This window comes from Antechinus flavipes, chromosome 3, assembly GCF_016432865.1.
Source record: "Antechinus flavipes isolate AdamAnt ecotype Samford, QLD, Australia chromosome 3, AdamAnt_v2, whole genome shotgun sequence".
NCBI classification, from domain to species: domain Eukaryota; kingdom Metazoa; phylum Chordata; class Mammalia; order Dasyuromorphia; family Dasyuridae; genus Antechinus; species Antechinus flavipes.
Window position 1 is genome coordinate 613652643 of NC_067400.1, and position 14563 is coordinate 613667205.

The 14563-nt window shown below is 63.1% G+C and overlaps 1 protein-coding gene across 5 annotated transcripts in view; it reads right to left on the bottom strand.

Annotated features, from left to right (window-relative positions):
* SIPA1L3 (signal induced proliferation associated 1 like 3) overlaps positions 1-14563 on the bottom strand; it is a 101086-nt gene that overhangs the window by 25254 nt on the left and 61269 nt on the right. For all 5 annotated transcript variants that reach the window (XR_007952361.1, XR_007952364.1, XR_007952362.1 and 2 more), the window contains 8 exons: positions 12992-13180; positions 12289-12463; positions 11432-11535; positions 9044-9201; positions 6685-7261; positions 5594-5868; positions 648-893; positions 22-165 (listed from right to left, as the gene is read on the bottom strand). Coding sequence is in view for 1 of the 5 variants with exons in the window: in XM_051989121.1 (XP_051845081.1) it covers positions 22-165; positions 648-893; positions 5594-5868; positions 6685-7261; positions 9044-9201; positions 11432-11535; positions 12289-12463; positions 12992-13180 (1868 nt within the window). In the remaining 4 variants the exon portion in view is untranslated. The remainder of the gene's footprint in view (positions 1-21; positions 166-647; positions 894-5593; positions 5869-6684; positions 7262-9043; positions 9202-11431; positions 11536-12288; positions 12464-12991; positions 13181-14563) is intronic.

Here is a 14563-nt window from a genome sequence, read left to right on the forward strand (position 1 = left end):
GGGGCTGGAAGCCGGGCCTACCTCTCCGGGGATGGCTTGTAGCGTGCGTAGGAGGCGCCCCCCGAGCCTGGAGTGGAAAAACTCCCCGAGGGTTGTCGATAAGGCTGGACTCTGTCCACCCCCGCTGGTGAGGCTGCGTAGGGGGTTTCTGGAAAGCTGACGGGCCTAGGGTGAGACGGGGGGTGAGAAGGGGGGCCCAGGGTTTCCCACCCTCTCTGCCTCGGGGGGCCGGGTGATGGGACAGCTCCCCGAGCCTTTGAAACCTCAATTTCCTGCGGGGGGGAAAATAGTTCCCTCCCCTCCCCCCCCGACTGCGACAGGGCTGAGGGACCGAGCGGGAGCGGGTGCGCACGAGGGTGGGAACAACCGGACACGTGTGAGTGGGGGGGGGAGGGGCAGGGACAGAAGGCTCCGCCACGTGGACACCCAAGATCCTGAGACAAGGCCGTGGCTGGGGGCTCCTCCGACGCGGGACGGGCCAGTCCCGGAGCCTGGTGGCCACGAGGCTTTTTCTGACAAGCTCTAAATAAAGCAAGGCTGCGACTCCGAGCAAGCGGAAACTCCCCAACCGGGCTTGCCCCCGCCGGGCAGGGCCGCCCCCACGCCCGGGGGAGCAGGCGCGGGCTCTGGCCTCGGGGAGCACGTACCGTTTGCTGTGCAGCGGCTGGGCCTCCCGGTAAGGGACCCCGGGCGTGGGCTTTGGCGGCCGGCTGAGCGACTGGGCATGGCCGGTGGTCCCGGGGGCCGCCCATTTGGAAGCCTGCAGGGAGTTGTGGGAAGCGGGCCCACTCCACTGCCAGGAAGAGCTGCTTCGATACGGGGGCCGGGCCGCCGCGCTCTCCGGCTCTGCCTTCGGCTCCGAGGTATTCATGTCACAGGTCTCCGGCCAGCCCCTGGAAAGGAAAACCGGAGTTACTTCCGCCCGGGGAAGCGCGCAGGGGCCACCCACCATCACCCACTTTCTTAGACCATCGTGCCCACCCCTCCCCCAACGTGGCAAGGCGGCCCCTGTGCCAGCTCCCTAGTGCTCTGCCCGGCTTCGGCCCGGGCCCAGGGAGGGGGGCGCCGCCGCCCCCTGCAGGAGCTCTGCTTCCCCTTCTGCCATGCCCCCAAGGGGCCCTGCAGGGCCAGAGAGCCGAGGCCCCCGATTCCGGGCTGTGACCCACCTTGCTCTCAGAAAGGAGGCCGCATGGGCACAGGTGACCTACTTTGAAGGTGGTTAACAACACAGGCAGAACAGCCTAAAAATAGAGCAGGGCGGGCCCGCGCTTCGCCGGGAGCCCGGTGCCCCGCAGCCTGGCCGGACAAGATGCACAACTGAGGCACCGCCCCCTCCCTGGCTCTGCCCCCCGGGACGGCTCCAGGCACTGGGCCTCCTCAGGCAGGCGTGGCTGCGCTCCCGCCCCCGAGACACTTCTGTGTCTGAGGCTGCATCTGAACTCGGGTCCTGCCGATTCCCGGCCAGGTCTGCTCGGTGCCCGGGTCCCGGCTGCCAGCCCTGGGGGGCCCGCAGCTCCGACACTGCCACCAAGGGCAGGAATCCCCTCGGCTCATGGCGCCCTTCAGGGCTGGTGATCCCAGGCCGAGGACCAGCCAGACCCCAGACTTCTCCTCCGATCTGAATGGTTCACCCTCTGTTCCAGGGCAGCTTCAGGGCCGGGGCTTCGGGAGCCAGTCCAAGGAGGGCAAAGTGAAGACCCCCCGAGCCCCCGAGCCCCGAGCGCCCTCCTCTCCTCCCTCTCCGGCTCCTTCCTCTGCATCCTCAGCTCCCCAGTATCCAGAGCCCACTTGCTCCTCCTGGGGGCTTCCTGCCCCGACAATGGGGAGTATTAGGCGATCGCTCTCCCCCCACTCACAGGCCATGAGCCTTCCCCGCCAACCTACAGCTGAGGCGGCCTCCGGCCCAACAGCCGAGTGCTCCCTTCTTGCAGAGGACGAGTCCCAGCACACGCGGCCTGCCAAGTCATCCCGGGGGGCCTTCTGGGCAGAGAGGCCTGTCCCCCCGCCCCGTCGGGGCATCGCCCTAGCTGAATAATGGGAGCACTGAAGAGTCCCCCTGCTGTGCCCCCTGTACCGAGGGGGAATGGGAGCCGCGAGGGGAGCACGAACGGTGCGGACGGGGAGGGCCCAAAGCAGAGGGGCTGGAGTGAGGAGGAGCGTCAAAGCCAGCTCGGTGAGCTTCAAAGGAGCCCCTCCTTCCCAGGGGCCTCATGAGGATGACAGAGCGTGTATAAAGCGCCATCAAAATGCTCAGAAATAACTTGCTGGGGGCAGCGGAAGGCGCAGCGGCCCGGAGTCAGGAAGCCCCGAATGCGAACGTCACCTCGGACACTTCGCCGCCTCAGCTCCCCCTGTAACCAGAGGCACATCGCAGGAGGAAGTGACCGGCCCCTCCGGTATCGCTGCCGAGAAAAGCCCAGATGGGGTCATGGAGACTCCGACGTGGCCGAGGTCACTTCCTGCGTAAGCTTGACCGGAAATGTCCCTTCCCCTCCTCGGGCCTCGGCTTCTCCAATCCGTCTGGTGGGAGAGCTGGGAGGACGGGCTCTGAGAGCTCTTCTGCTCTGCTCCGGCTCCTGCGGGCTCCGAGGCAGGGGACAAAAGTCAGAGGGAAGCGTGCCGGGGTCTGCGCAGCGAGGAGGGCTGAGGGGGCCGCCCGGGGCCCTGGGCTCGCCGAGGCTCCCGATCCCAAGCGCCGGCTCTCCATGGCAATTCGGCCCGGCCTTTCTCTAGACAAAGGCAGGGGATGGAAGCCGAAACCTGCTGGCCCAGCCTGCCTCTGGCCCGGAGCGCCCACAGCCGGGGCTCCTCTCGCCTCCCCCCTGGGGCCGTGAGGCCCGCTGCAGGAGCCGGCCAGACGGGCTGCGATCCAGAGAGCCCCACGAGCACCCGGCCACCACCAGCAGTCCTGCCCCCGGCTGGCAGAGGCAGGAGGCCAAGGCTCTCCCCAAGAATGGCAGCCCGGCCTCTGGCCAAAGCGTGCCCCGGGCAGTCTGTGCCCGTGAGCTGCCCTCACCCAATCACGGGGCAGAGGAAAGGACAGCCCAGGAGGGTTCGGGACCTCTGGCCCTGGCACCCCCGGCGGCACCACAGGAACCGTGGCTAACGGTACCTGACACAGCCTTAAAGGAGAGCAGCACAGCGCTCCCCATCCGCCGCGGCGCCCACAGAGGGCGCCCTGCTCCCTCTGCCACGCGAAGCCCTCGGCCCTTCTCTTCGGGGGCTCCCCCTCGCCCCTTCCACACGGCCTCTGCAGGGTCCCGGAGTCCCTGGGGATTCCCCGGCATGGCGGTCGGAGAACTCCTGCGCGCACATCTGCATACTGGTCATGTCCCCCACGGGACGGGAGCTTCCAAGGCCAGGGGCCGGTTCACTTCTTCTTGAAACCTGGCCGGGCTTTCCTTCTGGCACGAGAACGCCTGCGCTGACTGGCTGGCTGGCGGCATTTAGTAAGTGCCTGCTGTATACCGAGAATTGTACCGCGTGGGGGGGATGCGTGGGCCGAGCACAGACTGACGTGGAACGGGAGAGAGAACTAAGTGTAACCGCATGAGGACAGAACGGAGCTCACTCCTTGGCGGTTATCAGCCCCCCGGGTACCCCTCGCCCAGGTTAAAGGCCGTATGTCTTCCTTCTGCCAAGTTCAGTGACCCCCTCGAACGAGGGAAGAAAACCAGTCTAAGTCCTCTCTCTGGCGCGACGATCATCACCCAGCACGCTTGGACTGGGCCAGGCGCCCCCCTTGGGGTGGTCCGCAGCCCCTCAGGGTCCCGCAGAGGCTCGGGAGTCGCTCTGGGGCAGGCGCCCCGCCCCCTCGGCACACAGCACCTGGGCCTGGCGTTCCTGCACGCGCGCGCTTCACCCCCCTGGGGTTTCAGGGCTTCCTCGGCCAGCCTCCTGTCTCTGCCATTTCACAGACGCCCTCCCGATCCTGCGTCCGAATCATGCTGTTGGCCCGATCCCAGCTTTCCTTCCCTCCCCCCGAGGTGCCCCCTGCCCCACCAGGACCCTCCGCAGGATGGAGTTCGTTCTCATTCCCAAGTGGAGCAGGGTCTGCCAAAGCGAAGCCCCTCGCCACTCCCGGGCGGAGCCGTGCCCGCCGTCAGCTTCTCGGCCCTCCCCGTTTCCTCTCCTGGGTGGTCCGGGGCTCACTCCCATGGCGTCGTCTGTCCGGGGCTCCGCTGACCCGCACCCACGGCACGCCGCTGCACTATCCCTCCTTCCTGCCCCGTCCTGCTGGATTTCTCGTGTAGGAGTCTCTCTCCTGCCGGACGCTGGGCCCTGGGGATGCCCCCCTCTTGGCCCAGGCACGGACCCCGCCTTCTCGGGGCTCCCCACGACGTCCCCCGAGGCAGGGCCGCGGCTTCGACGTGCTCGTCAGCCAGCCTTTGGGGGTGTCCGGGCAGAGGTGGCCAAGACCCCGGGCTGCAGTGGGACCCGGGCTTGGGTCTGGGGCCAGGACCGGAGACGCTTTTGGCAGCCAGCTGGCCCGGAGCCCGGCGCGCTCCTCACGCTTCTTATTAGGTTCCAAGGACTTGGGACAAAACTGCTGGGAAGCCCTGCTCTTGTCCCCTCAGGCGGCGACCTCAGGTTTCCTCTCCTTCCCTCCTGCCCCCGAAGGCTTCGGTCTCTTGGCGCAGACTCCCGATCCCCAGACCCCCTCTGGATCGCTTCCGGCAGCCCCACTTGTGCCGCATGAATCACCACGAGTGGGCAGGAGCCATCAGCTCTGACGAGTCTGTGACAGATGGTCTGGGAAGACAGCTCTCCTGCCCACTGGCACCACTGTGCAGGCTCCTCCTCTGGGTGGGGGGGCTCGCCAACTGCCACCTTCCTTCCTCTCGCCCTTAGGGGAGGCTCCTCCGCATGAGACCACCTGGTGTTACATCCCGGGGCACGTACGGCTGGACGAGCGGCTGCTTCCTCCCCATCCCCCGTCTCCGGGTCAGGGTCCTCCCGAGGCCGGGGTTTGCCCCTCAGCGCGCCCCTTCTGGGCCCTCATCTGCCCTGCCGTCACAGGCTTTCCTTCAGAGGCCGGGGGATGCCCGCGGAGCCCAGGCCGAGAGGTGCAGCCCGGTCCCGCTCCGTGGCATCCAAGGCTGTCCGAGTGTCAGGGTCCATTCCCTAAGACCTCAGAGCCAGCGCCGGAAGCCCCAGGACACCGGCTGTGACCAGGACCCCTTCCCTGCATGGGGTCTGTGAGCTCCTGGGTGTCCTCGATGGGTCAGGAAGGGGGTCTGCACACGTTCACTGAATGCAAAGAGCTCCCCCCACAGTGACCCCGAGCTCTCTACTGGGCCTGATTCGGGGGGTGCGCAGGGAACAAGTACGAAAGGGGCTGCGGATGACCCTCACATCCAACCAACTCATTTTACAGATGAGGAAACAGACCAAAGAGGGCTCGCCTCGGCTCGGGCGATTAGGAAGTCTCTGTGGAGGAATCTGGGCGCAGGCCCTCCTGGCTCCAAAGCACAGGGTCTGTCAGCCCGAGGCCGGAGACGCCGCTGAGTCCGGGGCTAACGCAAGAGCCCAGCGCGGGCAGCTGTGGCCCCTCCCCCCAACCCCCCGGCCCGACCTCTGGCTGCGGCCTCACCTCCGAGGAGTCCCGTCCTCCAAGGGGGGGATGATGACCACCTTCACAGTGACTGAGGTCCGCAGCAGGTCGATCATCTGGTCGTGCGTCAGGGTGACCACGGCCACCTTGCAGATCTCCACCAGCCGGCTGCCCTGCCGGAGGCCCGCCTGCCAGGCGAAGCCGTAGTCCTCCACCTCGGCCACGGTGCCGTCGTACTTGACGTGGAAGCCCAGCTGGCCCAGCCCGTTCCTCCGCAGGGTCATGTCCACAGTTTCACAGCCACTGGTCATTACCTGGGAGGAACACGTGGGACAGGGTCTGAACACAGCTGTGGGTGTGCGAGACGTGTGTGTGTGTGTGTGTGTGTGTGTGTGTGTGTGTGTGTGCACATGTGATGTGCCTGTGTTCTCGGGGAACTTCTGACTGGGGGGCATCCAAAGTGACGCACAGTATCAGGGTCTCCCTAAACTCCCAAACAGGGATTCGCAGGGGAGCATTCGCCCATCCTGCTGACCCTGTGACTGCTTCCCCTCCCAGCATTTCTGGTGGTCTTCTGGTGTCAAGGTCCAGGAGCCCCCCCTGGCCCACCCCTCAGGCAGGACAGAGCTCCTCCTTGGGGTCGGGCTGGGTCCTGGATGGAGACATGACCGCTCTGGAGGCTGGCAGCCCCCTCAGCCCATGTGGACCTTCCCCAGTGAACGGCGGACAAGGAAGGAGCTGAGTCTCTGCTCCTGATCTAGAACCCAGGTCTTTCCTGGGTTCTGGCTCGGTGGCGTGGGCAGGACTTCCCAGGGAACCTGCTTTACTCACACTGTGCAGCCAGAGCAAGTGCTGCAAGGGAAGGCCACGGGCACCTGGGCAGGGAGGCCTGGAAGAGGGGGTTCCCTCTACTCAACCTTGGGGCAGGCCAAGAAGCGGCCCTCATGAGAGAGGGGCAGGAGGAAATGCACCCTCACACTTCCAAGTCTGGCCCAGTCTGAGCCCCCGCAGGACCAGCCCGGGGGCCCGAGGCACCATCGTGGGTAGCCCCCGCGGCGGGACATCGGCTGGCTAGCTTTGGGGCTCCCCGATCCCCAGCGGCCGTCTCCCAAGGATCTCAGAGCCCTCACCTTGAGTCTCTGCACAATCTCCCTAATGTCCTCGGGGGACCCTTCTGAGGCACGTATGGAGATGTGGTCCCCTCGCCCATAGAAGATCTTGAGTGTGGAGGAGTCTGGGGTCCAGCCAATGACGTCCCCACAAAAGCAGTTAAAAACCACCTCCTTGGTGCGTAGATCCAGGAGGACGATAAACTCATTGGAAATCCCCAAAATACACTCGATCTCCACCCCTTGTGCAAAGTCCTGGGCGGCCACCCTCCAGGCGATGGCCCCCGTGCTGTGCTGCTCGGCGCCCGCCCGAGCCTTGGTCTTCTCCTTCTTCTTGGAGGTGAGGGAGATCAAGTTGAATTTCCCCGTGGAGTCAATGGGAGTGTTGGTCACACAGTTTTCGGCCAGGTCCTTGAGGTACTCCTGCCTCGTCCGAGTGGCCATGGTGTGGAACTTGTCCGACTTGTGGGCGGCGTGCTCGGCGTTGATCACTTTCGCCAGTAAGAAGTCTCGGAAGACGTCCGATTTGCGGAATGTGACTCCGTTCGGGATAGGAGGCCCAAAGGGAGGGGCATCTTTGGATCGACTCACAGCCACGCTGGGGGGAAGGAGAGAGACGACATTTAGCCCCATTTCACTGGGAAGACCATGAATCGTTAGAAAATGGCCATGGAAAGTAAGGGGGGGGGGCAAAGAGTGTGCCCATTGACGGGAACAGCTGGACAAATTAGGGTGCATTCATGTAATAGAATAATACTGCTGTGTGAGAAAGGAAGGAGGGATCAGGGAAACCTTGGAAGAACTGCATGAACTGAAACAGAATGAAGTCAGAACCAGGGGAATCATTTTTGTGATTGCAAAGACAAATAGCTTATGTTGTTTTTTTCTTAAATCTCTCCCATGGTTCTTCCCATTTGCTATGATTTTTCTCTCCCAATACGATTCATAAAACAATATATTAAAAATAAATAAAAAAACAAAGACAAATAACTATGAACAAAACCACGACCAACCGTGATTCCTGAGAAACTGAAAAAGCATGCAACCATCTCCCACCGAGAGCTGCTGGACTCAGGTAGATGGAGACATATTTCTGTTCATGGCCAAATTTGTTTTGCTCAAATACTTCTGTTTAAAGAGCTCTGTGTGTGCACATGTGATGTGCCTGTGTTCTCGGGGAACTTTTGACTGGGGGGGCTTCCAAAGTGACCCACAGTGATGTCCCCACAAAAGCAGTTTTTTTTGTTTTTTTTTAATGGAGAGAAGGAAAATAGAGATTACTGTTCCGTAAAATGGAAAAATTGTATCCAGAAAAAGAAGAGAAGCATGATTTAATAATGGCAGTGCAAACAAATATCTGAAAAGTGGCCGATGGCTGCTTTCCATCTCCGGGGGACAGACTAAGAGCAGACGGATGGAGGTCAGAGAGGACTAAAAATTTCCAGATGGTGAGACGCTCCCCAGAGCCGGTGACATTTTTCTCCAAGGGACAAACAATTAGGGCAGATTAGCATCTGTTCAGGAGAGCTCGGGCTAGCTCACCCAGAGGCAGGAAGAGGAAGGTCCTTCCAAAGGTCTCTTCCAATCTAACGATTCTGACTGTGTGACATCCATCCCCAAGATAAAGAACATCAGAAGGCCACAGGTGGACACTACCTGATCCCACCCCCATCCGAATGTGGCACACTGGGAACTCAGGAGGCCCCCTCCTCCGGTATCTCTGGGCCATCTGGCTGGGCTCAGGGAGATTTCTGAAGGGTTTTCTCAAACCCACTTAAGACCGAAGGTCCTGTGCAGACTCACAGAACAGGCCAGAGGGGTGAGGTGGGCAACAGTGATAGTAAAGTCCTCCCTACAACTGCTGCTCCGGAGGCCGCTAGACCCCAACACTGGGAGCCTGGGAGCCCAGCCTAGTAATGCAGCAGCCGTGGCCCCCCAGGGTCTTGCATGTGAAGTCAGGTCCTTTCTCCCTCTGGCTCAGCTCCCTCACTGCTTCCTCCCCATCCCCTTTGGCTCCCTGGGGCTCATCCCCTCTGTGGATGCAAGCTCCATAAGGGCAGGGACCACGTCCGTCTGCTTTATGAAACCCCCTCACTCCCAATGTGGGTCTCACTGAGCTGAAGAGTTCCAACTCCAGCCAAACTTTTCAGCAGGAGCTCGGGCCTGCGCGCTCAATGGCATCCCTTGTTCTTCCGCGGGAGGCAGGGGGCTCACATCCCAGCCCGGGGGCGGCCCCTCTCCACACTGAAAGGGAGCCGGAGCCCAGCTTGTTTAGGATCCTGCCCAGAGGTTAAGCAGCCGTCCCTGACGCAGCTCCCCGAGCTCCCAACGCCCTGCTCTGGTTCTCCGGGAGGCCACAGGTGGGCAGAAGAGGGCTTACCTGTAACAAACAGCATCAGTGCAAGGGTTGTGAACCCGGACAATGATAAAGACGTGCTGGAAATGTGAACGGATATTCTGGGGGGTGAAGGGCAGGGCTCCAGGCTCTTGGAAGATGATGGTCACAATGTCATTTCCTATGTGTCTCTTCCTTAATAACTGAAAGGCAAACAGAAAAGGAATCAGGTCCACCCGGGCCGGCTCTGGGGGAGAGTACAGACCACATCTCCTCTGGATGTTGGGGGGCAGAGAATGTGGGGATGAGCGCAGCCCCCTGGGTGACTCCGGACAAGGAACCTGAGGTGTTGGGTCAGATGATCATTAACACTCTGCAGGCCTGTACTCAGCCCCTCTCCGGAGCCAAGCACAGCCCCCAGACAAAGCCGTTTGCTTAGTCAGGACATCCTGAATCATCAAATTCAATGAACCGTAAATACCCAAGCCAAAGTAACGTGGCGCTAGGCCGGCCAAGGCTTCCGGGGCGTGCCCTTCTCTCAGTGGGGACCCAAGCTGATCTGGACCTGGACTCCCTTTCCCATCGCCCCCCGGCCCCCCCAGGCGAAGCCGGCTCTCACTCCAGCTGCTGGAACCACTTTTCTCTGGGACCGGCCAACAGCCTTGCTCCGTGTCTGTGTGTGGGGCTTCATTCCCACGCCCCCCAAAGGCCAGATTTCCCAGAGCGCTGTCCCCCGGCAGCCCAGAGGCCCGGTGTTCACCTCAGCCATAGGCTCCTACTACGGTGAAGCTCTCAGGGGCCCCCGGAATACCAGAGGGACACAAAGATCCAGCAAGATGGGGGTGAAAAGGGGGGCAGAGTGTGGAGCTGTAGGCTTTCATTGCTCTCAAAAATACCCAACTAGAACTCAGTTTTTCCCAAAGAATGTCAAAAATTGTTTTTATGTATAATTGGGAAAAATGAAGTCTCACTAAAAAGTTTTTAAAACTCCCAGACGAGAGCTGGGTTTCCTTAGAGGAGGGGCTCTTCACTTTTGGTCCCCGGCCCCTCCAGGAGCCCTCCAGGATCACGCTTCTAAAGGTACAAAATAAAATACAAGAGGCTGTAGAGCAAACGAATCCTACTGAAACAGTGACCCAGAAGCCCCAGGCCCCACGTCACCGAGGGCGGCCGCTGCTTCAGAGGGGCTCTGAATCAGGGAGGGCGGGGAGTCAGGCCGGCGGGGCTCAGGGTCCCGGCCTCTCCCTAGCCTGGGCTCCCGGTGGAGGCACGTTCTGCGCGAGGCCGAGGCCACGGCCTCCAGAGGCAGGGGAGGCCGCGGGGCGCAGCGAGGCTGCTCTTGGCTGGGTCAGAGCCCTGGGAGGAGGGAAGGCTGCCGGCACCCGGCGTCCCCTCCTGCTCGCTGTGTTCCAGGCCCTGTGCCAGGAGCCGGGGCCCAGAGGCCTCGGGGGGAAGACAACTGGCCAACAATCACAAACCAACAAGCCCTGGAGGGGCCTGGGGGTGGCGCTAGAAGCGGAATCAGGAGGGGGCAGGGAGAGGGCCTGGGCTCAGCAGGGGAGGGCCTTGTTCAGGGTCCGGGTCCCGGGGAGGGAGACGAAGAGCTCTGACGGACAAACCGAGGACTTCAGATCTGGTCCTGGAGGGGGCAGGGGCCGCGGGGTGGAGGGGCTGGGGCCGGGGGTTATGTGCTCAGCTCCCTTTGGATCTGAGGGTGGAGGATGACACTGAGGGCAGGTGCTGAAGGCCTGTCCCGGGTTGGGGGGAGAGGGCGCGTACTGCAGAGGTGGAGACCCAGGCCTTGGTGAGCACCTGGCACAAGCCGGGGGAGATGGGGAGGAGTTCGGGACGCTCCTGGGCTGGAGCCTGCAGAACTGGGAGGGCGATGCCCTCGACAGTGATGGAGAACGAGGGGGAAGGGTTTGGGGGCAGATATGAGTGATAGTGGGCAGCTAAAGGGGGGGGGGGTCTGTGCCTAAGGCCGAGGTCTCTAAGATAATAGCGGCTGGCATTCATACAGAGCCTCCTCCACGCCAGGTGCCGTGCCAGGTGCTTCACATTTATCATTTTCTCCTTATACCACTTGGGAGATGGGGGTATCAGGAGCCCCGTGTGACAGTTGAGGCAATTGAAGGGACTTGCTCAGAGTCCCACAGCTAGGAAGAATCTGAGGCTGGATTTGAACTCGGGTTCTCCTGACTCCAGGCCGGACGGCACCCTCTGCGTAGGCCCCAGGTCCCTGCCTGGAGCCCGGGTGTGCAAGCCCCACAGGTCACCTTCCCGAGGGACGCTTTCATGCCCACGCGCGGCACGCAGCTCCCCCAGAGCCAGAGGGGGTGAGGGCCCAGCCCAAGTCCTGCACTTTCTGAGCAGAGCAGGGGTGGGAGGGGATCCGACAGGGCCCTCACTGGCCGCCGGCCTGGGGACGCTCACCTGCTGCCGATTGTTGGGGGTGTAGGGAAGCATGGTGGAGACGTGGAACATGAGCTCGTACTCCTGGTAAGTTGTGTACAAAGAGTGCGTCCCAGTGGAGTCGGCTGGAAGAGCAAGAACAAGGCCGGTCAGCACCAGGGCTCGGGCAGGCGCTGTCCAGGGTGCTGGAGACCAGAAGGGAGCAGCCCTGCCCGCAGGGAGCTTCCCCCGGAGGGCGGCCCAAGCAAAGCCAGGTGACGGCAGCGGGCGTCCGTTTGGCCTGTGCAAAGGCTCGGAGAGGGGAACCTGAGTCCAATCTGGCTGGCCCAGTGGGCAGGGGGGAGAAGCTGGGCTAGACTCAGGTGGTGAGAAGCTTAAAATGGGTCCGGGGTGGCCCCTCCGACCTGAAATGTCCCTATGGAGCAGCCCGTGCAATACAGGAGGAACCCCAGAGCCTTCTGCGGCTCCCGAGCAAAGCCATCGGCAGCTCGGGCAAGAACCGGCCACATCTGCTGGCAGAAGCTCCTCTAAGACCCCTGTAGGGGAGAGGTGAAGCTGCAGGGACCCCCGATCCCCCCAAAACTGCTGAGCCTGGGGCGAAAGGTGCAGACAGGCCTCTGGGAGCTGAAGCACAGGTTTAATCAGGCTCTGAGAGCTCCATCTTGTTCCCCCCAACCCCTCCTCGTCCCTGGAAAGCACCTTGGTTCGGACGGATGGCCTGGAGCCTGCCGTCTCCGGAGTCTCCCAGAGTGGCCCCTGTTCTCTGGGCTGTCGCCCTCAGGCTCGCCACGGGAAGAGAGACCCCGAAGCCGGCTGGCCAGCAGTGCCCTCTCAGTGCCCTCTCAGTGCCCCTTGCCCGTCGGGGGCCCGCCGCTTACTTTTGACGTCCAGCTGTGCAGCGTAGCGGTTGAAGCCCTTGAGGCAGACCTTGTCCCCCAGCACCGAGAGGAACTCCTCGAAGGCCGGGCCGGCCTCCTCGTTGTTGTACATCTCCTCCTCGGAGCTCTGGCCTGCCTTACAGTACAGGATGCCGACCTTGTGCTTCCGGCACAGCTGGAAAAAGGCAGGTCTTTAGGGCCGCCCTGAGGGACCCAGGGCCAGGCTGCCCCGAATGTCCTTCTCCCTTCTGGCCCAAGGGGCGCGGAGGGTGCAGGGCCAGCCCCATCTGAGGCCCCACCTCAGGAAGGAGGACTGGGGAGTTGGATTGAATTAGAGCAAGACTCAGATAGTTCGGCTCCCTCTGGGAAGATGGCCTCCTGGGATACGCCCCGAGAGGAACCACTAGAGGGACTGAGCCAGCCAGGTACTTGCAGAGGCGGACCAGAGCCATGCACCCCCTCGGCTCCGGCTGGGGCACCTCCCCACGCGCTTCCCTCTTGGTCCCCCCCCCAAAGAGCATTACCCCTCCCAGAAAGCAGCCAGCCCCAAGGCAAAAGCCCCGGGGGGAGCCCCTTGTCTTGCAGGCCAGAATCCATCACCTCCCACACGTGCCCCTTCCCAGGGGGTGGCAGAACAGCGAGTGGGGGGAGAAGCAGCCCCGAGGCAGCTGTGGCCGGCCAGCACCCCCCTCCCCCCACTCACCCCCTGCTCATCAAGCATCAGCAGCTGCTCGGTCACTTTGGGAGTGTTCATGGCCAGGCGCAGGCAGTGGATGTTGAGCTCGGGAATGACATACTCCAGCGCGTCCTTCAAGGGCAGGCCCCGTCCCGTCCCGTGCTTGGTGGCCGTCGGGGTGGCGTCCTCCAGGATGGAGCCCCGGAGAGTCACAAGCTGCTCGGGGAGAAAGGAAAGAGTTCTCAGAAGCCTCGTTGCCCGGGACGTGGCTCAGAGGGCAGGAGACAAGGGGCTTCCGAAGGCCCAGCCCACGAGGGCCTCGCCGGCCACTACTGGTGGTCCTGGAGTCAGAGCTTCCCCACGGTCTCGTCTGCACACGCAGCAGCAGGTGGTCACCGGGGCTGGGCGGCCACGCTCTTCCTGCCTTACGTCCCCTTGAGCCCAGAGCGGCCCGGACGGAGCCTGACCCTCCCCCCCCCCCGGCGCTGCGGTCCGTGCGCTCACTCTCCTGCCCCAGCTGGATCGTGGGCCCAGGCCTGGGAGAGCTCGGGGCCCTGGGGTCTGGAACCCCCTCTAAGACCAGGAGGGCCCCTGACCAGGAGGCGGGAAGCCCCAAGCAGGACCTGGTTTCCGGGAGCCTCATGAAGTCCAGCAGAGTCTGACGAGGAGGGGGCGAGGGAAACGCATCCCCGGCCTCCGCCTACCTCCAGGGCAGAGTACCTCCAGCGAGGGAGGAAGGGCGGCAGGGCGAGAGCAGGGCTCGAGGAGGCTGGGGGAGGGGGGCGTCCGGCTTGCAGGGCTTCAGAAACGAGGCAGGGGCTGGGTGAGCCCACTTTTGCAGTTCCACCATTCTCAGTCCCGTCTGACCCCCGGGACCCCCCATTGTGGACACAAAGTGGCTCGTTATTTCCTTCTCGAGCACTTTACGGACGAGGAAGTGGAGGCAGGCAGGGGGAGAGGGGGTCCGGAACGTCCAGGCCGATCCGAGAGCCACTCACGGGGAGGAGCTTGGGGGGAGGGGTGCCCTGGGTGCTGGGGTGGTTACAGACCCAAAGGGTTGGAGGAAAGAGCAGAACTAAGTTTTCAGGCATGAAACTGAAGGCACAGAGAAGTGAGTCAGGAGGGGGAGCTTCTCGTCCAGAGCCCACGCGGACCCACAGGGAGTCCATGCAGCCGCTACGGCGGAGCCCAGTCCGGAGGCCTCCCCGTGGCCCGGCTCTCGCCCCGGGGAGCCGGAACCCAGTGGGTAAAAGGGAAGGGGAGGCCGCGGGCCGCCGGGGGGACAGGGAAGGCCGCAGAGCGAGGAGCAGGCGAAGGGCAGCGCAGGAAGCTCCAGGGAGGCAATGGCAGAAAGGAAAGCCCCGTGGGCCTTTGGAGCAGCAACGGGGAGCCGTCTTTCCAGGAAAGGCTGCAGGAGGGGGACAGAGCACTGGGGATGGCCGGGAGGGCAGGTGGGGCCCGGGGAGGGAAGCGGAGGAGGGGACGCCCAAGGCTGCTCAGCCACACTTTGCCTCTGGTTCTCTTTGCTAAGGAGCCGGATCAGCCGGATCACGGGCAGGATGGAAGCAGAGACGGCCAGAGGACCACACATGGACCACG